This window comes from Catharus ustulatus, chromosome 2 (genome assembly GCF_009819885.2).
Source record: "Catharus ustulatus isolate bCatUst1 chromosome 2, bCatUst1.pri.v2, whole genome shotgun sequence".
In the NCBI taxonomy this organism is placed as follows: Eukaryota; Metazoa; Chordata; class Aves; order Passeriformes; family Turdidae; genus Catharus; species Catharus ustulatus.
This window is the reverse complement of record NC_046222.1, coordinates 55,151,594-55,177,797: the sequence shown is the minus strand read 5'-3', so window position 1 is coordinate 55,177,797 and position 26,204 is coordinate 55,151,594. Positions and strand designations below refer to the sequence as shown.

At 39.0% G+C, this 26,204-nt stretch overlaps 1 protein-coding gene across 3 annotated transcripts in view; it reads left to right on the top strand.

The window, feature by feature from the left end:
* Window positions 1-26,204, top strand: part of DCLK1 (doublecortin like kinase 1) — a 237,606-nt gene that overhangs the window by 7,637 nt on the left and 203,765 nt on the right. For all 3 annotated transcript variants that reach the window (XM_033051779.1, XM_033051780.1, XM_033051784.1), the window contains exon 3: window positions 5,261-5,607. In XM_033051779.1, coding sequence (XP_032907670.1) covers window positions 5,261-5,607 — 347 coding nt within the window. The remainder of the gene's footprint in view (window positions 1-5,260; window positions 5,608-26,204) is intronic.

Genomic DNA, 26,204 nt, shown 5'->3' with positions numbered 1-26,204 from the left:
GATGTGAAGCTTGCTGCAGGGCAGAGGAGAATGCTGGGTCACATGAGGACTGTGGCAGGCTCTGGTGATGGAGGCAGGCAGTTTGTGCTCAGGGCAGCAGAGAAGCTGCCTGCCAGTGGAGGGCTCAAAAGGCAGCTCTCCTTGCTAAAGTGATGGGCTGCAAGTGTTCCTGACTTGTTTTGTGTATGGGTCTTGCTACTCCTCCTGTCACCTCATTTCTCCTATCTCAGCTTCTCCCTCTCCTCCCCAGTATTCCTGCTGCCTTCTTGACTGCAAACCGCTCTGGCGTTGTTGGTGAGAAGCCCAGCCAGACTGTAGGGCTCGGTTGACGTGGTCTCTGATGCTCTCTAGAGCTAATGGCCTTTTTCTTCTACATCATGCCTACCTCAGCAGCTGGGACTTGATGGGCTGGAAAGATTCATATGCATGTGTAATGTGCTATCAAAATAATAATAGTAAAGTATCTGTTTAAATATTTGTAGAGCTGAATCTATGTGGACATTTGTTTGTAGGATTAAATTTACACTGGGTATTTACCATGGACTTGATCCAGGGCTATCAAATTTAGGGAAACTTGGACTGGATCCTGTGGCAGAAATGGCTGCAATCCTTATATTGTTTAATAAACAAACAGCTGAATGTTGCATAAAAGAGAGGAGGGTTGTTCTGGCACTGTTTATTTGATTATTTTATTCATCCATTAGCCAGTTGATTTTCTTTATGTCTTTCTTAACAGCTTATTGGAAGTTCATAAGGTTTCTTATTCTAGGTGCTTTACATTATTTTGGTGGGATGGTTTTTTAAGTGTATACAGTGTTTATCTTACTTGTAACAAGATTGCAGAAATTTGAGGGGAAAGAGGAAGTATTTTTATTTGCCTTTTGATCAGGAAAAAAAAAAGAACTTTTTAGTCTAAACTGAGAAGAAAAAAAGCTTGTGAAAGAAGTAATTTCAAAGGTCAGTTGAGATCTGATTTAAAGTTTCTGGTGCATCTGATTGCTAGGTGAACATGTGTAGTCAGATTTATTTCCTGTAGATGCTCCATCTCTTTTACACTGTTGCATTTTTTCAAACCCTGCAGAAAGACAAGGCAGCAGCAATGTAGTTAAAGTAGGTTATTGTTCTATTAACTAACACATTTGGGAGCTATCAAGTATCAGTAATTTATTTGATTCAGGTCATCTTCCTTTTGCAATCTGCTCTGTGTGGTGAGGCACAGTCAGAATTTTTGTCCTTTCTCCTGAGAGATTGAGATTCTGCCCCTTGTATGTATGAAACTAAAGGGTAGAAGTGAAGAAAGGTATGCCTAGGCATGGAGTACTGGGAATACTAGTCCCTTCCCCATCCATTTAAGATATTTTTTGCACTATCTGTTGGGGAAATGGACTCCAATAAATCACAGCTAATTAATAGATTAACTTTACATTCCTACTACATGCTTTGCTCCAAGGAATCAACACTATTTTCCCTAAATTGGCAAGTCCTGATCTCCACAAAGGTCACTCTGTGCTTGTATGATTCAAAGAGGTTCTCTCTTCCTTCTCCAGGATTTCCACCTAAGATCAACTGGCTTCCTTGTGAAGCTGTTTTAGGCTAAGTCACCTTAAGCACAGAAAAACACCACCAAAAATGGATTTTAAGAGATGATGCCTTGGTCATCCTTGCAGGGAAATCTTCAGCAAGCTGAAGAATACAAACTAACTGCTAATATCAATGTGGAAAACAGGGAGACACTTGGATCAGGAAAGCTCCAGTAGTACTTATGTGCAGTGATTCAATATCTCCTTAGCAACCACTTTGTACACACAGATATTATTTTAAAAAATGTTTAATAAGTAAAGCATGTCTTGAAAGTGTGTCATGACATATAAGAACTATTGTCAAGTGTCTCTGACAGGTCAGCTGCATTGAATTTTGACAGATGTGTGACTCCAGGTAGTAGGGGTTTTTTATTTTCTTTTTTTTTTTTAAAGCATAAACAATGTTTTGGGATCTGCCCTTCTACATGGTTAGCTTTCTCATTCACTTCTCAATGCTAAGATTTATTTTATTGTTCCATGTGCACAGTAAAATAAATCCTGAAGTGTTGAGCATTTATAGAAATCAAGTTGTAGGGCTACTGCTTTGAAACCGAGCAACAAGTGCTGTGCGTCTGTTTTGAAAGGTTCCAGTGGTGTGTGTTTCGTTTGCACTATTGCTGTGAAGAGGCTCTCAGGAAAGGGATACTTTCTAAGGTGCAGTAATCACTTTTTTTCCTAGAAGCCATATCTCCCAAAGCAGCTGGATGTTCCCCTTTCCTTTTCCTAATGGCTGTTGATACTGTAATCAAGAGTCAAAATTCCATTAGTGACATGTGAAACACTTGCTCCCCTCTCCTGGGGAGCTGCAATCAAATCGACACTTTTTAATGGGCTGTGTTGTCTGTGCCCTTTGCTTAATCCAGTTTCTTGAAAGAATCCTTTTCAACACGCGTTCTGTTAGGAATCTAGTGTCTGGAGATTGTTACTTTCTTCTTCCATCTGCCAATTACTCAAAACTGATGATGAGGAAGCAATATCGAAAGCAGGAGATGGATTTATTGGACTTTTAAGTCATACTCCTTGTGAAACTTCTTTACAGTCTTCTATCCTGAAGGTACTGGTGAAAAAGAAGAGAATGCAAATCTAGGTGAAGACCTTTTGTCCTTTTCTTTGAGATTTTCTCTGCATACAAACACCAGAGGTGCTAAAGATTTTTATTCTTACAGGCCTGACCCTTAGAAGCAGCATGCATGAAAATTGCATTCCCTGGCTAATATCTAAAATAGTTTTAAATAGCAACGTTATTGGAGAAATGTCTGTATTTCTGTTAACCTATATAAAAGATACTTCATCTTAGAACACCTTGGATGCTCTACCTCCAAGGTGTTCTGTAGTTAAATGTGAGACTCTCAAAAGGAAAAAAAAATTATTGGTGTAAATATTATATTGATGTAATATGGTACCATTGGAAATGAGGAAAGGGCAAAATGCTCATGTTCAAACAGTCCAAAAACTTCAGTGATTCTATTGGTCCTTTTTTAAATGATCATTCATACAAATTTAGCTTTGTAATGAAGAGCTGATGTGCATGTAAATGGTACAAGGAATCCATCTGACCTTTAAATGTTGCTGATATCAAAAATCATGTGGAACGCTGTCCTTTCAAGAAGGGGAACCAAAAGAGTTCTTAATAAATTAAATGTAAATCTTCTGAGTACACTGTGTATTGACATTTATTTATGAGCCTACCCTTTGAGAAGTGAGTTTTAATTTGAAGACATGATTTTCAGTTGATGCTATTTTGTGCAACTGAACAAGTTCCCTAATAGGACTGAACCTGAAAATAAAAAAAAAGAAAAAGAGGTTACTGGAGGATTTTATGTCTTAGAGCAAACGCAAGTGTAGACAAGAATAAATTTTGCTTAAAAAATTATAAAATAGACTTCTGCAAATTATTTTATAGAGCAGATATTTGGTCTTTATTGGATTGAGAGTAGTCTTACTCATAGTGGGATTTCTTTTTTTTCCCTTAAAACTCGTTAATTTTGTGGTTCTGTGGGTGCATTCTGACCTGGCAGTAACTGAGTAGCTAGTACTAGAGCAGTTGGGCAGGGACTTGGATAAAAGAGAACCTGAACTGTTTGAGCACTCATTACTGTAGCTGAGCCTTTCTATTCTGATGTTTCCATATCCATATCTCTCTATCTTGTATATATACAGTGCTAAAAGGAAGAGTGTATCTTTATCCAAGCCTCAAGTCCCGGTGTTCCCTGCCTCCATTTCTAATGTGATGACTCTGTATCTTGCCTGCATTCCCTGTGTGCTGTAATGTCTGTGGAATTGGGTTGGGTGCCTTGAAACCTTAAAATTTCTGTTCAGAAGTAAATTTTTAATACTTACTTTTCTTTTAATGATTGAACTGTGAGTACCCTTTCCTTAGGAGTAGGGGTCATTAGCGATATCCTTGTTTCTTATGTGTTTTTTGGCATAGGAGGTGCATCACTGAGTTTTGCTCTGGTTGTGTTACCCTTCAGCTGAATTTCTGACATGAAGCCCTCTGTGCTGTTAGCATACAGTGAACTCTTGAACCCAGAAGAAATAAAACATCTCAGATGTCTCTGTGGCATTCTTCAGGATAGGATCTTGCATTATTTGTGATTTAACTGCAGGCTGCCAGAAGGCTAGATATAGTGTTGGTTTCTTTGAGTCTGTTTTTGTTTGGCTTGTTTGTTTGTTTGTTTTCCCCCAGAAAAAGAATTAAGTGGATCTGCTTGATGTTGCAAAATTAGTAGTGTCATTGGTATGTTCAGTCAGATCACTGAGCTGATTCAACTCATCCAGTGCTGCTACCAGCACAGCCACAGATTCAGGCTCTAGGGAGAGTTTGGGAGCGCACAAACAGGTGCTCCTTACACAGCAGCCTTCAGCTGGACTGGATTCAGGTGCTAATCTACAGGGTGCTGGGTTTTCTGGCTGATTTCTAGTTCTCCAGAAGTTGTGTGGGTGTGGTATTTGCAAAAATATTTTACTGTAGATAATGCTTCAACAGAAAGAGGAACTAATAGCCACTATTTTTCTTTTAAGGATAAATTAGTTGTGATGAGAGGTCTGTAATTGCTACTCTTTGTCTTCATTTACCCACATATTATATATTTAGTCAGTAAATAATACAGGAAGGTTTCTTGTCTATGCATATCCTAGGTTTATGGTGCCTAAAGCTTTAAAAAATAAAATGTTAACAAATTTCCATGACACTTTCATCTACCTTTTTATAAAAAGTAATTTGTAGGCTATATTTTTGGTCATATTTCATAGTACTTCCTCTGAAGTATTTGAGACCTGCTGTTTTTCTAGGAGTGGGCCACTTAAGCATGAAGGCTGGGGGAGTACTGTGATAATGTGCTGGGGCTGGGCAGCTGGTGAAATGTGAACACTGTTTACTGACAGCAGTGATCCCCACTGCAAATAGTGTTTTCTGGTAAGAAAATTGCTGCTTTCAAGGATTTTTGTAACAGCATTTCTTGAACAGTTAGCTGAAGAGCTATCTTTAATAGATCACTCATTTTGTAGTCAGTGGCAGTTGAGAAGGGAAGAGATCAATATTTATGCACTTCAGATCAAGAATGATAAGAATAATATTTAATAATTTGAGAAGGATTTGATTTTGTATTTTCCTGTGTTTTTCTTTTCTCCTTCACTCTCTAATCTGACTTGCTGGACTTTTGCTTTTGTTTTCACAGGGGAAAGTTATGTATGTGGTTCCATAGAACCCTTCAAGAAACTGGAGTACACCAAGAATGTAAACCCAAACTGGTCAGTGAATGTTAAGACAACTTCTACTTCTCGTTCAGTGCCATCTCTTGCCACTGCTAAAGGAGGTACTCCAGATACAAAAGAGAATAAGGATTTCATTAGGCCTAAACTGGTCACCATCATCAGGAGCGGAGTGAAGCCGCGGAAAGCAGTCCGGATTCTGCTCAACAAGAAGACAGCACACTCGTTTGAACAGGTTCTCACTGATATAACCGATGCCATCAAGCTGGATTCAGGGGTGGTCAAACGCTTGTACACACTCGATGGAAAGCAGGTAAGACTTTTCACGATGACCATTCTCAGCATGTAGAAAATATTGTTTTCCAAAAGGAAGAGCACAGCACATTAACAGAAAAAGAGTCCCATTTGCTCTGGAACGTACAACCAGATCTACTACTGCTTGTGGTGTACTTAAGGTCTGTGAGCAGCTCAGGAACACCATGAAACATGACTTGGCCTTGGTGATGGTCTTGCCATTTATGATAAATAATAGCTCTAAATCTGTTAAGCTGAAAGTGTGATGTGGTTTTGGCTCTGCATGCCGGAAATGTAGGATGAAGGATGTCGCTTAAGAGAAGCTCATTTTGTTAACTTGTTTCAGCTTTTTCTTGCAGCAGTTTTATGAGTCATTGTACTTGGCTTTCCGTAAACTGTAAGAACAAACAGTGAGGATACATTTCACCATGATAAGTGCAGACCTTCTGCTCTCCAGAGAGACTAAATGATGAATCTTACTGCACCTAAAATGGACAATGAAGAAGGTGCAAACTTAAAAAATGAATGAGCTTTTTTCCCTATTGCAGGAATACAGGTAGGATTGTGTGTGGTGCTCACATTTATTGAGGAGTCTCTTGTAGGCTAGATGCTATTTCTTCTGTGAAATACCTTCAAGCAGTGTTTCATTTTTGCTGACTTTTTAAATTGAAGCAGAGTGAGAGGCTTCTTATTGAACTTGGGGATAGAGGGACACGAAAAAATACTACAGAATAATCCTACTTCTTTTTTGTCTTTCACTTTATTTGTAATTTTTCTATGGACATATATTAATTATAGCAAAATGGGAGAAGCTTTTAACCTGCTGAAGGGCAAGGCTAATTTCAGCATGACCTGAATTGATTTAGAGCAATGGTGACTCTAGAGAAATAAGGCAGATATTTGCATTTACAGATGTAACTTATTAAAATGAAGAAGTCTCCCTGAGAAACTGCTAGAGACCATGATATTTCTGCTGTAATAGAGCTGTGTTTTTACAGATATGCAGCAAACAGTGCTGCTATTGTGAGATGCTGGCAAGTCTGCCTGATACAGTAAATAAATGCTTAGCAAGATCTGGTGATGTCCTAACATATCTGCAGTTACTGGGGCTGATGTGTGGCGATAGCTCTGGAAACAGCTACAGCAGTGCTCTGATCTCAGAGAGGGCTGTTTAAAGGACAAGCTGCTTATTCAGAGCACTGGTTCAAATCAGGGCCAAGTCTGGCTTGACCAGAAGTCCCTTCTATCTGCTGTTTTGTATCAGTAACCTCTGACACCAGTTACACAGCTGTACAGTTCTTGGTGAATGTGTATGTGCCTGTAATGATCACCTTACTGGGACTTTATTGGGAACTTTGACCTGGAGGAAAATGTGAATGTGAAATTGTTTTTGTATGCAGCAAAGGTGAAGTGTGTGTCAGGGGAAACTCTTAACTCCTGTTCTTCCTTGCATTGTCTCATGCTCCAGGGAGCACTAAGACTACTAAATTTGAGGAAGGAGTTGAGATTTTAAAGCTGCAGAAGTCAGTGGTGATCTCTGCTATGACACTGACAGAAGATCTTGAATGATTATTCTGGTTCCTGCAAACCTTCTCAGTAAATAAGGAATGCATGTGCTTTGTATTTTATATGTAAATAAAGTTGTGGTTTAGATCTGAAGAAGTGCAGCCTGGAAGGATGTCAATGCTGTCTCCTGGATAATGGGCTCCTTTTTGGATATAAAACTCCCCTTTAATGATTGTGCTTAGAACAAACAAAAAGAAAAAAACCAAAAAACAAAACAAAACCAAAACCAAAAAACCACTCAAAAAACAAACAAAAAAACCCACCAAAAAACCAAACATTAAAAAAACCCATTTGCACCTGTTTTGGAACTCTAATTCCTGAATTTGCCTAGTATTATCCTGCTACTGGGGCAAAAGTGATGACCAGATTTTCCTGGTCCTAATGTTGGAGTAATTCAGTTGAATCCTTTTTCAACTCATGAGCTTTGACTTGAGCTTAAATCAGTGGTGTTTTTCTTAGCTACCCTATAGCCTGAAACCCTTGTGTCCAGAAGCTCTCGCAGGAGACTGCCATCTCCATGCTCCTTCCTCTTTTGGATATGCACATGGAATTGTGTAGCTCGCTGTCTAGCCCTCCTGGTAAGGTCAGGGTTTAGAGGAGGGGGGTGAGTGTATCCTGCAGGTGTAGCAGAGGCTTTGCTTTCTCCACATACAGAGCAGCTTTCCTGGCAGGAAGGGAAATGAATGACTCCGTGCTCAGCAGGAGCAGCCTGTTGCTCAGCCCTGAGTGGGGAAGTCATTGATTTCCTGCGCTGCTAGGCAATTGCTGCTCCATTTTTCTTTGCCAAAAGCCTGGTCTCCCAGATGGCGCTGGGGACACGATGATAGATTTTTTTTTTATTGCTAAATTCAAGCTGTGAATTATTACTGGGAGGAAATCCATGGTAAATCCAAAATTTTTCCAGTACTATTTGTAGTTGGGAACTTCCACTGTGACTCCTGCTGGAGCTCTGAAGCTTCTGGAAATGCCTGTGTTGAGGGGCTAAATCTAACAAATCTGTGATTAAATCTTTCAGTGCTAACTTAAAAAGCAATAAAATCTTAAAGCTCAGAATCAAGAAAAGTAATTTACTGTAAGGATAAGAGAATAAAGCTCTCCTGGGATCATTCTTTGGGAATATAACTTGGAGACAGGCTGTTCTGTACTGAACTCTCTTCTAAGCCATTTTATGAGGCCAACACTGGAATTGCCCTTCCATAGTAATAATGAGTCCCCTGTATTGTTAGTGCAGGTGGGCAGGGTGGTATGTGTATTGTTGTGGGATGCCATCATTAGATGCCAAGTAGCAGGAGTCAGAGACTTAACTGGGCATCCAAATTAGGTTATTGTCCCATACTGACACTACACATGGAAAAATAATACTTGTCCTCCTTGTGATGTTTTGATCTATATCTCTAAAAGATCTTCATAAATATTTTACTCAATTAAGGGGAATTTAAATGATGGCCAAACTTGAGCTTGTCTTGATGAAAGGGATAGTACTTAGACAATCAGAACCTGAGGAACATTTAATTGCTAGGAAGAAAGCTCTCCTTTGACATCGAGTAGATTCCCCATCCCAAAAACTCTTTCCTGGTTTTGGAAAATTAAAAATCTTTTTGTGCACATGATGCTTTGTGGATACTTCTTACAATTCCAGGACTTGATTAAGTAGGTGTGTTGTATTAACCATTTCAACTTTTTAATGCTGAATAGCAGAAAAAGGCGTTGGGGGAAACCAAAATAAAAAAGAAAAGAAGCAAACTGAACTCACAAAAAACCACAAGAAAGCAATCCTCAAAAAAAACCAAACCCCAACAAATTTAACCAGTCTGTCTCATTGGGTCACTGGCAGTTCAGGGACTAAAACTTGATGTTTTCCAGTATTGGGTGGGTATTGACTTAGGATTTCATGCATTACTTTAGTTTGATTTTTAAAAACAATGTTTCTCCTTACTACAAACAAGGTACCTAGTGGCTTATTTGCATTTCCTTATAGCCCATCAGAATCTCTATTTTGACTTCACGGTCTCCAAAACCTTAGAATATAGTTCAATTTGTGCTAAAACTAGCACAATATACAATATGATCTGTAATCTGATCATAAAGCACATCAATGGGCTGCATTTAGCATACTTTTGCAGTTCAATTATTAATGACTCCTCAAAGCTGGATAGGTTTCACACCGTGTCTGGAATAGCTTATGTATACTTTCACAGATATAGTTAATTTCTACTGGTACAAGGATCTTTGTACTCTAGAGAAAGAGATAGAATTGCTTCCCTGTACCACAGTGATGCATTTGAAGATGGTGGGACTCTCAGAAGTGTTTAACAGTCTTATGAGCACAGGCCAAATTCAAAAGCTTTCCAGGGGGAGATCTTGAGGCGTTCTCCTTGCCAACTTTGCTATGTAAGAAAAATAAAAATAGAATGAGTAGGTGTAATGGCTGCCTGTAGGAATAGAGATAATGAGGGCATGCTCTTACTATGAGAATTACTCAATTTTTTAGGTTAACCTGATGTTTAAGTTCATGGAAAGATATTGTCAGTGTGGACCCTTAATATTCTCACATACTTGCACAGAGAAGAACTTTCTCATGATTGAAATGTTCCTTGCTTTACTGTAGCTGCACTGTTCCAGTTTGATTTCTAACCTTTCCTGAACAGAAGGTGGCATTTTTAGTTTGATGTGCATTAAAAAATGGCCTTCTAAAAGGCAGTGTGTGGACACAATGCAGACATTGAGGACGCAAGCTGTGTGTGGAGATAGAGCCCAGTTGCTTTGTCGCAAGCTTTTCTGGTTTCTGTTTGCTCAGTGCACTTCTAAAACAGCACCAATAACTAAAATGGGAGAAAACTAATCAAGGTCACATTTAACATCAATATTGTGAAACAGTGCAATTTTTGGAAGTATTATGATGTGTATATTTGTGCAGGGTATTTACATGCATGTTTTGACAAAGACTAAAGGTTGGACAACAGTGCTTTGTTACCTTGTGCATTCTCCACTTGCTTTTGGCAGAACAAACATCTGGATTATAATAGGACCTACTTATTTGAACAGGTGATTTGTTTAACAAGATGCAATCAGGCAAATTGTTTTTCAGTTTGTGCATTATGCTGTTGATTTGACTCGAAACAGGTAAATGGTCAGTGCCAGAGATACCAGAATAAAAGTCACTATCTATTGGTTGGTTTTTTTCCTTCATAAATATTTTATCACAAATCAAATTATCTTTACAGGTATGAAATGCAGCCACAGTTAGTGAAAGACATGAACCTTACAGAAGGTAAAGTGTGAGGCTTAGGATGTCCCTCAATAACCTTGTTTTAAGCCATTAAAAAGCTATTAAAGAGTTATGGCTGCAAGGAAAGGGAACATCACAGTGCTGGAAAGCTGGAAGCTTCTTCATTGAGTGCAATATGCTTTTGATTATTAGTGGAAGCCCACTGGCTATGTTATGATGCAAAAAAAATTCCCTCTCCTAAGGACTTCTCTTTCTGAAGACATGTGATATCATAGTTTTTAAAAAGGAATTCTACTTTCCTAAAAAAATACTTCCTTAAGGAAGCAAAAGCAACTGTTTGCAACTACAACTGAAATGAGCATGTGTTTCTTTACGGTTTTGTTCTTAACCAGAGAAAAGCATTTGATAATAACATCTGTATTGTGCAGTAAATTCTTGGCCAAAGGTACTGTTTTGTAGGACATATTAAGCATCTCAAATGTCTTTCTCTAGACCTAGATTGTTCCTTGGTACAGAAACACCTACATAAATGAAGGTAGGTATCTTTCACAGAATAACATTCTCACCTCAGCATTTGGGTAGTGTATATTATACAACAGTCTAGACCAAAGAAATGTTAACCAAAATAAAATTTATGTGCAGCAAGTGACTAGTTTTATGTGTGCCTGTAATTTTGATTCACGTCAGCATTTGTAGTCAATTCCACTCTTAATATTTAATTTTTGAAGATGACTGGTTGTGCATGTTCTTTTTATTTGTGAAGTTTAAGCTACAATCCACTCAAAATAGCACTTATTGTCCACATTTTTTGAAACCAGGAAAAACGTTGAGTCCATCTTCTGTATCTCAGCACAGTAACTTTATCTTCTTCCTGTTGTTGAAGGCTTTGGAACTCTCTGCCAGCCACGGGAATGTGGGTGATGTTGACTGACCAGAGAACCATGGTGAATTCTCTGTGAGGTGTAGCTGTTCAGATCCTGACTAATTGTGAGAAAACATTAAGTAAAATGACTTCTGCAACTCACATAAGCATTTTGACAGGGAAGCAATGGCTCTTGAGGTGGTACTTTAATACTGGAGTACCATCTGGGGTTGTGATACACATTGTGCTGCTGTTCTCTCCTAAAGGGCTTCTAATGTGAATGCTGGAAGGCCATACCCATCAGAAAATAGCTGTGCTGCTTATTTTAGACATGAATTTTAGACCCTGTCCGGGCAATGCTGACAGACCATCATGTTATGTAGCTGTGAGAGACATTAAAAGACCCCAAAGAGCCCTTCTCCACCTTGTAATCACCTCACTTTTCCTCCTTATTGCCTGCAGTATATTTAATCTGAATATTTTTTTTCCCTCTGGAAAACATAATTTCTGGCCTTGGTGATTTGACACTGTTTTTAGGGAAGGATTAAAAAGATGAGTTTTTTTTCTCAGTATTTAGGAAAAGGCCCCTTCTTGAAGATACGATAGTCTGAAAAACAAACAAAACCTATCAATGAATGAAAATTGCCTCTTTCAGCAAGTTGTGATGGGCTCTGGGAGTCTTGGGAAATTCTTGCAATTACTGTTGAGAAAAGTGGATGTCCACTATAAATTAGACTGTACTCTGAGAAAAGCATAAAAACCTGGTTTAAAATCATTTGTGCTAGGGTAGAAAATTTGCTGGCAATTGGTATTATCCCAGTGTTAGAGGTGAGGTCCTTGAACTCTTGTGCCTCTTCTGGATAGGCCGTTTCATTGTCATGTTATGACATTGACTAACAATTTTAATTGTTACTCAGATAAAGTTCTCTGTGAAGGAGTGAACAGAAGCCCATTCCTGACTGAAAGCAGTGTGCTCATTCATTTGTCTAGGGTCGGTTCTTATTGAGCTGAGACTGACAACCCTGTTGCTCTGTCTCCAAAAGCTTCTCACAATAAGAGTTTCCATGGTTGCCAACTGGCATCCCACAGGAACTGTACATTGATTCTGAAAATTGAGAAGACGCCATCTTCTGCATCCTTTGGAGAGGTTGTGTGCTATGCAAAACAAGAACTGTTAATAGTTGAATGAGACTGAAAACTTGCATACCTGCTTCAAATATCACATAAGTTGATCTCAGGGTCTTTAAAGATATCCAGATACTCGTCAGAGTGTTTATGTGCTGTCAGAAGCCTTTCTTAAGGAAGAGTAATTTCTAACACTTCAAGGTCGAGTTTTGTATTGTGGACTGAAGTGTTTCTCAGTGGAAAGGAGATGGTGTGGTCATTCAGAACTATCCATTTCTAGAATAAGGATCCTTTTCCTCTACATCTGGACTTTGCCTTTTAAATATGTAATGTAACCAAGAACAGCTTAAGTTAAGTTCTGATTTGTGTTTTACTGACTATTGGGGAAGGAAAATAAAAGCAAATGGAAACATCCTCAACTGTGTGATCTTGTTGTGGAGAGTTTGTGGGGGTTTTTTTTGCTTAATCATTCAATGGAAGAGAGTTTGGAAAAGTGCTTACAGATTTCTCTGATGATGCTATGCAACTGTTTTGTGCAGACAGGCATGAGATTACTGGTGGTCATGGAGAAGAGTTTCCACTGCTCAGCAAAACACAATCCTTGGGACCAAATAAGTTCTTCGTGGACAGCTGAAACCTTTAACCTTTTTCTGATGCTTTCAAACAGTGGCCATCCTAAACTTTCTCTGTTCTGCTTCCCCTGCTTTATGAGTTTGTCTGAATCAAATGAGATCAATGGTTTTAAGATTTTTATGGTGTATCATCAAACTTTTGTTTTCACTGGGGTGATTTTATTTGTACTCTCTGAAACTCTTACTGTTAGTTATGCTTTTTAAATTTTTTTTTTCTTTGGCAAAGTGTGTGTTTCCTTTCTCTTAAGTGGTATGATGTAATAATCCTATAGAAAAGCATAATGGATGTTGAATTTGCTGTGTTGTTTCTGTTCCTTCTAAAATTAGTTGTTATAGGAAGACTAAGAATTTCTAGCAGTTTAGGAGAATCTTAAGTATCAGCTAAGGAAAAATCCCAACATTTTCCTCTTGCAATTTTTTGTAACATGTTTCCTTCCTGAGAAATTAAATTATACTATTAATAGGAAAAAAAATTCTTAATTCTACCTTGTAGCTTATGAGAACTTAAATATTTCCTTTTTAGTGTAAGTATTTTTGTATAATTAGGTCTTTGGATGTTGGGCCTTAAATTCTTACACAAACTCTTGGAAAACCTTGGCAATGCCTCATTTGAGAAAAGTTGAGTTAATGAACTAAAGGATAATAACCTAATCTAAGAAAAGTTTAAACAGCTACCTGAGATTTAGTGCAAGTATGTCCTTGATTACTTGTTTCTTTCCACTTAGTTTCCTATGCAGCACCTTTTGCCAAGTTGTTGTGTAGAAAAAAGTGCTTATGTGAATGATGAGAGGGCAAACAACATAAATATTCTGTCATTTACTGTGTTTTTCTCTGAAAACTAATCCTTGCATTTATACAAGCCAAGGTCTTTCAAACCCTTCAAAAGGCAATTGATGCTGAAAAAATAAGTAAAAAATTAATGACAGTGCAGAAAATGGTAGTGACAACCCAGTTTGTACCTTGTTTTTCTAATTAAGATTTTATGAAACCAGATTCTTTTCTGAAACTGCAGTAAACTGTGAAACACTTTGTGTTCAATACTTTGAAGCTTCTTAAGCCGTACACTTTGCTGTTGCTTGTAGTGAATGGCAAGAAACACAAGTATTTTTGAATATTCAACCTAGTTAGTCTGGAATTGTCTCTTGTGATTCTTCTTCTGCAGAAAGCAAGTCTAGGGCAATGACATACTTTTCAGGTGCTTGTTGAGTTATTCAAGATAAATTCAGGTCTCTACCTCTAGAAGGATTCTTTCCTGTGTTGGAGATGCATTTTGGTTTCTTAGACATTGATTTTGGAATTGAAACTGAGACGATCTTCAGGGACAACAGTATTATTTGATACTAAATCACTGATGTACCATGTATTCTGCCTCTTTCCCCCTCCATTTCTCTTTAATCTTGAAACTAATTTGTGCAATCTTGGAGGAAGTATTGACTTAATCTCTTCTGATCTATGTCCCAGTACAGTGTGCCAGTTCATGGGGCCAAACTGTCCAGACTCAATCAGATTTAGAAACTAATACAGTTACCAGTAGGTGAAAATATTTCCATTGTACGGAATGAAGGCAGTAGTGCTCTGAGAATGGCTTAGAGTTTTGTATATATAAATCAAACTCTTTTGAGACTGTTTTCCTGATGTCACTGGTTAATGAAGAAACTTCTGAAGTATGTCAGACTACCTGCTACAAGCAGGTGATTTTGCTTGGCAAAGGTTCTGGGGAGGGAATGAATCTTCTTCCATAGGACTGAATCCTTGAATTCATAGACTGAAAAACAAAGAAGTCTTTGGGGACTTGAGGACAGGACATACAGATAGATATTGAGGTATAAGAGGTATCAAGGACTTTACATATAGATAAAAATGAACACAAATGGGTCTGAAATTACCAGAGATAAGTGAGTCTAACCAGAGAAGGCAAGACCTAAGACTGTAGTATGCTCCCACTGGAAGCAGCAAAGCTTTATGCAGGGTTTTGAATTCAACTGAATGATACTGAAAATAAAACTCACGTTAAGTAGTTAAGGCTGATTGCCTCTCCCAAATCAGTAGTTCTAGTGGATTTGGTTTTCCATTAAATGTTGAATCTCGAAAACTTCTTTTAAATAAAACTCCTCTGAGCTTTAATACCTTAAAATTGTAAGAGACATTTACTCATCAAGTGAATAGAGAATGAAATCTCAGTTTGAGCTGCTTTTAATTATCTTTTTGATTTGGTATAAGCAATGATTTTTTCAAAGCTGCCAGGCAATAGGGGGCAACTGGGGGCATCTTGTGGAACAGCCAGGGTAGAATGGCTTTGATTAAAAGGGAGGTAAACCAGACATTGCTTAAAATGGATATGCTGACTTTTTAAATAGAATAGTGTTTCCTGTTTAAAATACCTGCACCTGCCTTCCCTTGCAGACAGGTTATATGTCTGTTTTACATTAATTTGAATTGCAAACTGCAGCTGCTGCTATATACCATGCATCCAAAAGCTAAACCTTAACTCTTCCTTTATTCTAGTTGTCCTTGAAATAACCTGCTTTCTCATGTTACCTTTCTTGATTTTGTATTCACCTCTGAATCATTTGTCTGTTTCTGAAGGTTTTCTAGGAGTCTCCTTAATTTTCTTTGATACTTCTTGTGTCTTTCAGTATTCTTTCCTTTTTTTATTTGTAGTCACAACTCTTATTTCTTTAACATCTGGCAGATTCTGAAAAATGGTGCTTTCTGTGGAGTTTCTGTGTGAAATGGTTTCCTGAGCACATCTCAGTTCATTAGTCCAGCTCTTTTGTTCTGTTAGTATATCTTGTGTGCTTATAGCTAAAATTTCTTTAGCCTTCTGCTGTTTCCTATGTATGAAATCTGCATTTGCATTTATGCCCACACAAAATCTGAGTTACAACTAATGCAGTTTATGGAGTGTTTAAGTGGCATGCTTGCATGCTCCTTGGTGAGAAAATAACTTTGAGAGGGTGGTGAGTGTGTTGTGGGAATGGTCCTGGCACACTCTGCACTGATAATGAGAAACCCTGTGTTCACACGAAAATTAACTCATGCATCCTATAATTCCTTCTCTGATTAAGAACAAAAAGGTTAAAAATATAGAAATTCACAATAATTAAAAAAGTCCATATATGGTCTTCTTGACTCTGATACAGAGTAGGTTTTTTTGGGTTTTTTTTTGTCCACTTTTTACTATAACTACGTAAGCACGTATAGAGTCAGTGCCCCTGTGTGGGTATGATGGTGCTAGCAGGGTTTATTATCTCCTGTCATCTGAGTAGCCCATATTGTTGTCTGAAATGCTTTTGTGCTTTTTTTATTCTTGCTACATAAAAATACTTCCTGAGCTCCACCACCTTCACTGTTCTGTACATTTGGGGGGAAAATAAGGCTGCCTATAGGTCTTAGAGAAGAAGAAATTATATTTGGATCTTTCAGTTTCTGAAGCAGAACACATCTGTTCTGGGGCAGATTGAGGAGCATTGTGAATACTCTGGAGTAATCTTTTTAAATAGAGTGTGATCTTGATGAATTAGGAACAAGAACTGCAATCAATGTAAAATTTAATAAAGCAAATATGAAACAGTTAATGTAGGAAAGAATAATCAAGTGGCCTGTCGAAACTAGAGGAACAGAAACCAGATGAGGGCACAATGTGAAGATTTTTAATGCAAGAAGTGTTGAACATTTCATTGTTATGAGGTGGTGAGAGAACATGCATGTGGAGGTGTTTAGTGCTTTTGCAGTTGATTAGCATCCTTGTGAATGCAGTTGTTCCCATCAGGGACAGGCAAACTAAAAATTCTGTACCTTATGTAAAGAAAATTGGACTAATATTAGCATTGATTGGCTGTCAGTATCATGAGCAAAGGTTGAGCAAGACATAATATTTTAAGAGATTAAATAGGAAGAACTGGGTAAGAACCAGGAACATTAATACTTGATTTTATGTATTTTTTTTTTTATTTTTTAAACTTAACAGCAAAGAAACTTGAGACGAAAATTTGATATCTGTATTCTGGACATGCCAAGTAACTAGGTAAAGTCTCTCTGGGGATCTAATTGTATAACAGAAGACTGAAATGAAATAAAATCTTTTATAACTGTGTATAGGTATTCCAGTAGTGTGATATTTTGAGGTAAAGTATTTTTCAGAATGAATACATTTGCTCAAGAACTTTTGTTCTTGATAAAAAGTGATTCAGTTGAATATCTTTTTAATCAGACAACTTCATGAAGATGTTAGTAGGAAATGATGCTAAGAAGCTAAAAACAGTTTTAAAACATTTTCTGAATTTTAAATGTGGGACCAAAAGAGCAAATTGGTTAAGATGTATACGAGTTGTTATAGATTGATGGTATTTGTAGGAACGTCATCTTGCTAAAAAATATTTTCAAATAAAAATATAATGCAGCTAGATTTAAATCCCATTTAAGCAGCAGCATTTAAATGAGGTAGCCTGGTATAGAGCCTGCTATGCTTCATCCTTTGGTTGTTTGTGGGGGGAGGTGGTGAGAATGAAAGGATGGGACTTTCATTTCTCTGGCAAGTCTTCAATGACACTGTAGGAGGAGCAGCTTTTAAATACGGCATCCCTGTAAAAAACTAACCTTTCCATCTGCAGATGGAGGAGGCTGTCCTAGAAAAGAAAATTCAAGCTCTGGTTTCTCTTGTGCCAAGTCCAACTGAATGCCAGTCATTTTTCACAGCATTCAGTAGGAACTGTTCTCTTAAATGTTACAGCAGGAGGAGGAGAGGAACCAACTGAATGCCACTTTGTACCTCTGTAGGAAGAGGAAAGCTTTAACTTTGCCTGCTTCGCTTACAGGCAAATAATCAGAACTATCACTGAAATTAGAGGCGGGTGCTCTAAAAAAAAAAAAAAAAAAGCCTGATACTTGAGGCTTTTCACACTGCTGCTGGTTCCTCTCCTGGCTAGAAGAGGCTGTCCCTTGACTTCAGTTTCAAACTGCAGCATCTTCTGCTGCAGCATTGAAACAGAAACATTATGATTATTATGTACAGTAAATTCACGAATACAAGCCGCACTGAGTATAAGCCGCATCTCTGGGTGTTGGCAAATATTTCGGTTTTTGTCCATAAATAAACCGCACCTGAATATAAGCCGCTCTGTCGTTCGCAGCAAGGACCCGCATGCAACAAAGTTGCCAAATAGTAACAGAACCGCGGCAGGGCGGGGTTTACTGGCTCAACTAAGGCTGTGCAGGCTCGGCCCGCTAGGGGCTGCTGACGGGGCCAGGTAGCCCAGCCTGGCGCTGCCACTCGGGGCTGGCCACCGCCTCTGGGTTCGCTCGCCCCGGCCCTGCTCTCGCCACGGCGCTGGCTGGGCACGGAGAGAGCGCCCCGCTCACGCCGCGGCACTGGCTGGGCACGGAGCACCCCCTGCTCCCGCCACGGTGGCGGAGGGTGGGGGCAGAGCACCCCCCCGTCCTCCCTGGGTCGCGGCAATGGCGGCGCAGGGCCCCCGTCGGCTTCCTGGGCTGCAGCAATGGCGGCGCGGCCCCCCTCCGTCCTCCCCGAACCGCGGCAATGGCGGCGCGCCCCTCCCCCGTCCTCCCCTGGGCTGCGGCAGAGGAGGGAAGAAGAGAGCTCTCCCACCTCTCTCCCCGCCCCCCGTGCTGCCTGCAGGGAGCCAGGGCAACAGAGTAACACTGTAACAATCACGGAATGCCGGCTTTTACTGGCAGGTGCTTGGCTCGGCGCCCTGGCTGGCACGTCTGGGGTTGTAAATGTCAGAAAATTATTCACATATTAGCCGCCCCCGAGTATTAGCCGCACTTCCGGGTTTCCACCAAAATTTTTGTCAAATTGCTGCGGCTTGTATTCGTGAAATTACTGTAGTCCTCATGCTTACCCTTTTATTTTGTTCTTTCTTTTTTTTTTTTTTTAAAGCAGACTATCATGACTTTTGAAATCCTGAAGCAACAGGCAACTTTACAGCTCCAAATTTTCTCCCCTAGAACAACCTAGGTAGAGTGTGTGGGAAGGTTTTATATCCCAAATCAGTGGTAGTCTGTCTGCACAGCAAGTGTTTCTGTTCTTCAGGAACAAAGCCTCACTAAAAATGTGTATCAACTTTCCTTAGCTTTATTCGATGTTATTTTAGATTACTACCTGGAAATAAGCTTTTTAACTTAGTACCGAAAAAACCCTCCAAGATAAGGAAAGGTATCAAGTAATTTTCAACTTGTCAAGTAGAGCTAGAACTGTTTTTCAAGGTGTAGTGGGTGTGTGCTGCACTAGAAAGAACAAAGATTTCACTTCTCTACCTTTACAGTCTTAATCAGTGTTAGGCAGAAAATGATAGATAACAGATAAATAGGACGTTTATCCAAAATAAGACCAAGATGTTTTACCTTTATCAAGGTACACATTAATCCATTCTAAATTAGTATTTATTCCCAAGCACTTGGAAATAGAGATGTAGAGAAAGGTATGCTGATTACTAAATAGTAGATTTGAAGTTGAGCATGAGACTAGATAATTGCCCTCTGTGAGGGGAGATAATAGAAGTTGAGAGGACAGTATTGTCGTGGATGATGCTAGGAGACTGCAAGAGGAAGCTAAATGCAGCACAGAGGAAGAGTAAGGAGAGAAAAGATTCTAGAAGGCAGCTGAAAAGACATGAAAAGATGACTTGCCTTTTACATAGGAATTTCTTTTGAATCTGGGTCAGTAAAAGGAACCAATTTAAAGTTCTGTGAAACTCACAGGAGCCTGTGGAGTAGAATTACTGGCAATCCCTTCAGGGGGAGAAGCAGCTGTCTCATGTCAAATCTCAAGTAATGCATCCCATAGAAGGAGGAGAGGAAGGACTCTAGACCCTAGAAGGGTAGATGGTCCTTCATTTCCAAAACCATAACAAGTAATTTAGAGAGTCATCTGCCATCAACATAAGATGCGATATATCTAGGTATTTATGACACGTCAGAAGTGACATTGCTGAAGTTGTAGCTGAAGCTAAGTAAGGACTTTCTGAATAAAAAAAATTAGTAGACAAAAGGCTTGGTAGCCCAGCTTTGTTTTTGTCTTGTTAGTGGAGCCATAATTTGAGGTCTTCTTCCCCTTAGGCAGCTATGTTCTTCCTGACTTTAAAATATTCTGTAGGCTTCATGTTATCAGCCTTTCTTTCTCAGAAAAGATGCAAGTGCTGTGAATAATTCTTTTCTGAGTCAATTGGCTAATGCAAACAAGTGTCAGGTATTGTGACACATCCTGCAATAGAATAGTCAGCTAAATTTACCAGGCTTTTTTGGTATTACTGTCATTCATAAAATTTTTATGAAACTTTCTTTTTTATGAAACTTGCTTCTAAATTGTCATATAGAGGAAAAGCAAGATCTTCAGTACTTACCAACACAGCTGAGCAAATTCTTCCTAGCTGAGTTTTCTTCCTAGTTTTCTCCCTTCCTATAGGGAAGATGTTATCATGAAGGGAAGAGGCAAGGAAGCAAAGAAAATGTTGGCTTGGGGTTTTTCTTTCCTTCCCCCAATAAATGTACAATTATTTCCTGAGCAAGAATAGAACTGATCTACACAAGAAAGATGTTTTAGAATCTTTTTTACCAAGTTGCATATTTCAGGTTTCATTTTTTTTGAGATGTTGAGATGCCTGCATCAATCTCTGCTACTCAGTAATGTGCCTGGGTGGGAAGGGCAGGTTGGAGCTCCTTTGAGTGCTTATGTACACATATATCCACAATCCAACATGCACATCGGTTCTCTTTAGAACAAATAGGGAGGAAGGGTTTTTTTCTTAATTTTTTTTGGTCTGTTTGTTTCTTCCAGTCAGTGTTGTCTGTCAAAAACCCCCTGTGCTATCCCTTACTTGTTTTATGTGGATTTTCACCCTCCATCTTCTCCCTATGTCTTGCTATGATAGCTCAGATTTCCCTTAGATCTGTGGAGTTTGATTCATCTGGGAACTAGTACGGAGCAAAGCAAAACCCATCTGGACTAGTCCTTTAACTGTGACAGATGGCTTTATAAGGAAATAGTTTCATATATGGCATAGCATGTGCATCTGTCTTTGGAGAGGAAAAAGTTATTGGGAAGTTTGGGTTGGTTCTTCTCTAATCTTGCTCTGTCACTTATAAAAGCAAACAATCTGCCACTTGCTTAAAATATTTGTTAAAATCTTTTCAGGCTGTGGAAAAAATTGTCACCAACACACTCACTATATTATCATTGCTGCTGATCTCTAGAGAAATAGAAGTTTGTTGCTCTCATGAAAATCTGAAAGTCCTCATTTTCAGAGAGACTGGGCTGATGTTTGTTACTACTTATAAAATCATTTAGGTTGGAAAAGCATTTTGAGATCACTGAATTCAACAGTTGCACAGCACTGCCAGGTCCACCACTTAACCAATGTCTCTGCCTTTTAAATAGATGATGATTCAGGGATGGTGATTCCACCAGTTTCCTGGCCAGCTTATTCCAATGCCTGACAACCTTTGCTGTGGAGAATTTTTTCCTAATATCTGGTTGAAACCTCCCCTGATGGAACTTGAAGCCATTTCCTCTAATCCTATCACTTGTTACCTGGGAGAAGAGACTGACAGCCATGTGGCTACAACCTTTTTTCCAGCAGTTGTAGAGAGCAATAAGGTCTCCCTTGAGCCTCCTTTTCTCCAAGCTAAACACTCCCCACTACCTCAAGCGTTCCTTATAAAGCCTGTGCTCCAAATCCTTCCCCAGCTCCATTGCCCTCCTCCAGACCTGCTCCAGCACCAAAACTGGATATGGGATTTGAAATGTTGCCTTACCACTGCCCTGGTCCTGCTGGCCACACTATTGCTGATACAGACCAGGATGGCATTGGCCTTCTTGGCCAGCTTGGGATCATGTTCAGCTGAATGTTGTCCAAAATGTTTCAGAATAAGAAAGGATCCTTATTGCACTGGATGTCTTTGAATTGAGAATTAAGAAGTCAAAATAAGCAGTAAACTGCATTTATCACAACAGCTACCTTCTTCCAACAAGTTAATAGTTTGAGGAAAAATTGGGGGTGCAACCTCCTTGCTGGGTAAACTGAATTCATGTAGGTGGTAAGGAATGGATTTTTCACTCAGTGTCTTCTTAGGTATAATGCTGTCAGATATCTAGGTGCAATTTTACTGACTGGCTTCATGAGATGATGGGAATTTTAAGATGCCTTACCAGGCTTCAGTCAAAGAAAATTAGGACCATAATAGGGAGTGTATCTTTACCTGTCTCTTCAAAGAGCAGAGAACGTGCACTGATGTATTTCAGTGAAAAAAGTTAACAACCCACAGGCTATTAAAAACTTCTTACACTTTGGTCACAGATTATAATGTGTGCTACCCACCTTCTTTGGCTCTTTGCTAAGGTGACAGTACCTCTGACTATTCTAAGGCATCAGAATAGACAAGCAGTTGAAGTATAAAGCCACTTCTGAGATGTGTGAGAAACTCGTTCAGCTGTCTTACACTTCTGTCAAGGGATTTTGGTCTGTTCAGTGTCTGGTTAAACGAACTCAAATTCTTTGTGTCTTGTTTGATATTTCTGGGTTTCTCTAAGGGTAACTCAAAAGCTCTGTTAGAGCACCAGAGAGAACTTCACAGGCAATATTTTGTACACCAACCCTTCAAACTATAAAAGGTAAATTTTATCCTCTACTTTCTTCTAACCCTCTGGAGAAGCTGTATATAGTAGTGTTTTTCAGGTTCTTAGGGTGAGCCTGTCTGTGTTGGGAAATAGGCTGTTGGTGTGTAATACCATACACTAGAGAAACATCTTTCAAGATTTTATAGCTCAAAAATGTCTTCACTATTCAATGAAAATTAATTGAATCTGTGCAGAATTTCTTTGTTTACATAATAGGTAAGGTGTTAAAGTAATGGAATGCAGGGACTTGTGCAGTTGGGATGCTTTTTTTTTTTTTTTTTGGTTTATAATTTATGATAACTTATTGATGTGCAGTATTTCTTCAGAGCTGCTGCTTTCTTTTAGCTCCACTGGGTTTTACACACCTGACAATCTTGGTGATAATTACCAGTGATAGTACTGGCTTTCAAGTTCATTGAATAGCTAAGCATGAGCGCAGTTGTGTGACTGACTTTTGATTTGCAGAAAGCATTAAGAGGATGCATTTTCTTTTAAACTGCTGAGCTTCTGGTCTAGTTTCCCATGGAAAGAGTCTATGGACTATTTATTTCAGTCTTCACTTATGTTTTGTACCTGTGAGTCTGCTAAGTCAGACTTGAAAGAGCAATAGAGATTTTCCAGCAGTTCCAATCACTTTGAGGAATTTTATGGCTGAGTAAAATAGACTTGGGTTGATGCCCTCAGTGATCCCCTTGAGGAGGTGAGGCAGCCAGGACTCCTGTCACTGGTGCTGTGTTTTGCAGTAGTCAGATAGTCAGTAAACAAATAGTTGCTACCTAACCTGAACTCTGTGGAGATGTCTTGGTGAATTGGAGAGGTTAATGTGGCAGGAGGAGAATCCATCCTGTGCCCATTGATGGGCACCTGCCATCAGTGAGTGATGTCTCTGAGTAAATGCATGCAGGCTCCCTTCATCTCTTTCTCTGGAATATATTGTTCTGGGAAGTTAAGTTGCCTGCCTCAGCAGCTGAATAAACTAGTTTGCTCTTTGAAGAGAGAACTTGCTGTCATATTGGCTTCCTTTCCTGGGAAATGTAGCATGTGGTCAGGTTTTCCCACCTTGTTCACTACTAAAAATGAGTGTGCTCTCCACATGTACACCTACTCAAAATGTGACTGTGCCTTCAATGAATGCATTCAGAGATGGCCACCTCTGGCATGTCTGTAATTACTAAAGAAGAGAAAATATTTCCTACTAATAAATATTTATAAATTAATAAGAAACTTGAAAATATATTTCTTAGCTCAAGTGAGCTATGATGTACACCATTGTTCTGTCTTTTCACTGTGTTAACAATTGTTTTCTCCAGCTTGCAGATAAATATATACAGATACTCTCGGCACACTCCTCAGCAGTTGTTCTGTGCCATTTTCTGTCAACCTTCTTCCCTGAAAAACACTGGCTGGCATGGGAAGCATTCCTCTTCAACTGCAGTATAAATCTTCAGGTGTATTTGCCAGCTTGAACTGAAGGGAGAAACAAGCTACTGGCTGCTGATCCCATGAAATGTTAGCTCTTGTAACTTCAATTTTACAGAAAGAAGGAAAGTTATGTCTAATAATTTAGTATTTTCATTTGTGATTCTTTTAATGGTGGGAACACTGTAGGAAGTAATACAGAATTTACCCACCCTATTTAGGATTGCCTTTATAGTTGCTTTGTTTCAGAGTTTTTATAAATTAGTCTCTCCAGTTTCCGTGGCAACTCAGTTGTCTGCATTGGTTGCCAAGAAACAGCTTCTGCCACACAAAGGGCAGGGACACTGCTATGGAGTGATTTCATTCTTGGCACTAACAGGCACTGGAAGCGAAAGCTTGATGTTCCATGGAGTGTGGCCTCCATATTGACTGTTAGAACTTTATTTTTTTAAAGTATAATCGAGGTGTTGGTGTCTTTGTTGTAACTAAGCCATCACAAATCTCCTGTTATATACAGCTACAGAATTCCTGTGGAAAGATGTAAAAGTAACATGGACATAAAGTGCTGGAAAATGCATGTTTTGAGAACAGTTTAACTGGCCATAGGGGAAATTGTGTGATTCCTTGGTTAAAAAATTAATTGGTTTTAAAATAAGTCCAAATTCTGTCACTTGTAGTCAGCAATTAAATGTTCTCCTTCTGCATATCCCAGCAAAGACAGGATTAAAAGTAAGCACTATTAGAATAACTCCTGGACACATGGCTCCCTGGGCCCTCTGGAGCTCTAAAAGTTTTTTCCTTATTTAACCTGTGGTAGGACTACAATCTGGATTCCCATCTGATCTTTCTTTCAAGAAGCACAAACTGGCACCTGTCATCAGTTCTCTAGAATGAATGCAGACAGAGGGATGATATTGTGAGTCATGATTCTGCATTAGCGTAAAATTTTATTTTTGAGGCTACCTTCCAGCTGTCAGTTCTATGGCTGTGAATTTCTGAGTGCATGGTCTCAAAGTAACTAAAGAACTCATTTGGAATTTGTTAAAAAATAATACAAATACTTTCAAATGAGGATATTAATTTGCCTTTCAGTTTTTTAAGTAGGAATCAGGATAAAATACTGTACATCACACATGGACATACTAATGAAACCTGTTCTGTGAAAGAGTGAGAGAATTGGACACTTCCTTGGATACTGATGTAGATACAGAAACAGGGTTTTTTGATCTTAGTATAGAATCTACAGCTCAGATTTAGTCTGCCTCCTCTCATTGATTCTCTAAAGAAGGGCCACTACTGTACCGTGTAGCATGAGTGCTACTCTTCACTGGGCTTTGTATTCCAAATCAGTATTTGGAATAGCTGCAAGGAGAGGGAGTTGAGTAGTTTAATAAAAAGTACTTTGTTATACGCAGAAATGTGGAAACTTTGGTGAAGGAGAAAAGCTGTTGCATGGCATTGTCGGTCCACAGGTATTTAAGAAAAGAGGTCAAGAACAGTTGTTTTCCTTTTTAGCTAGAATGTCAGGAGGAATGTGGAATTTCAAGGCAGCTGACAGAGTAAAAGGAAAAGCTGAGCAGTTAGAAATTTGATAGCATCTCTGGTTCTGTGGCTTAGGCTGAAAGCAACATTACCTGTAACCACTTTGCTTTCCCAAGGACTGAGCAAAATACAACCTCCTCAAGTAAATGCTGCCAGAAAGCACCATGATTACTTTCTAGTTTCTGAACACTTTAAAAAGTCCTTTACCACATAATACTATCCCTCCTTTTATGAACTGGCATGCCTGTAGGCTGACTCTCAAGAGTTCTTCTGGACTTGATTTAGCTTAGCTTAGAAATGCTTTGGCTTTGAAAAACTGAAGTTAAGTCTCTGAAGCCAAGTTGGTGCATGGTCCTCTCAGCTTGATGGATTACTAAGTGCAGTGCAGTTTTATCTCTGACTTCTGTTATCACCATTATTATTGATTTTCAAATCTTTTTTTTTTTTAGTTTCTAATATAAGTGCAGAAGTGCTCAAACATTTCCTGTGCTGTTGTAATAAAAATAATCTGTTGTTTCATAGTGAGGATGTTTGTCAGGTAAGTTACTGAGCAGTAACTGAGCACAGATAAAACTACTGGAAATCAGTGTGAGCAATAACTTGA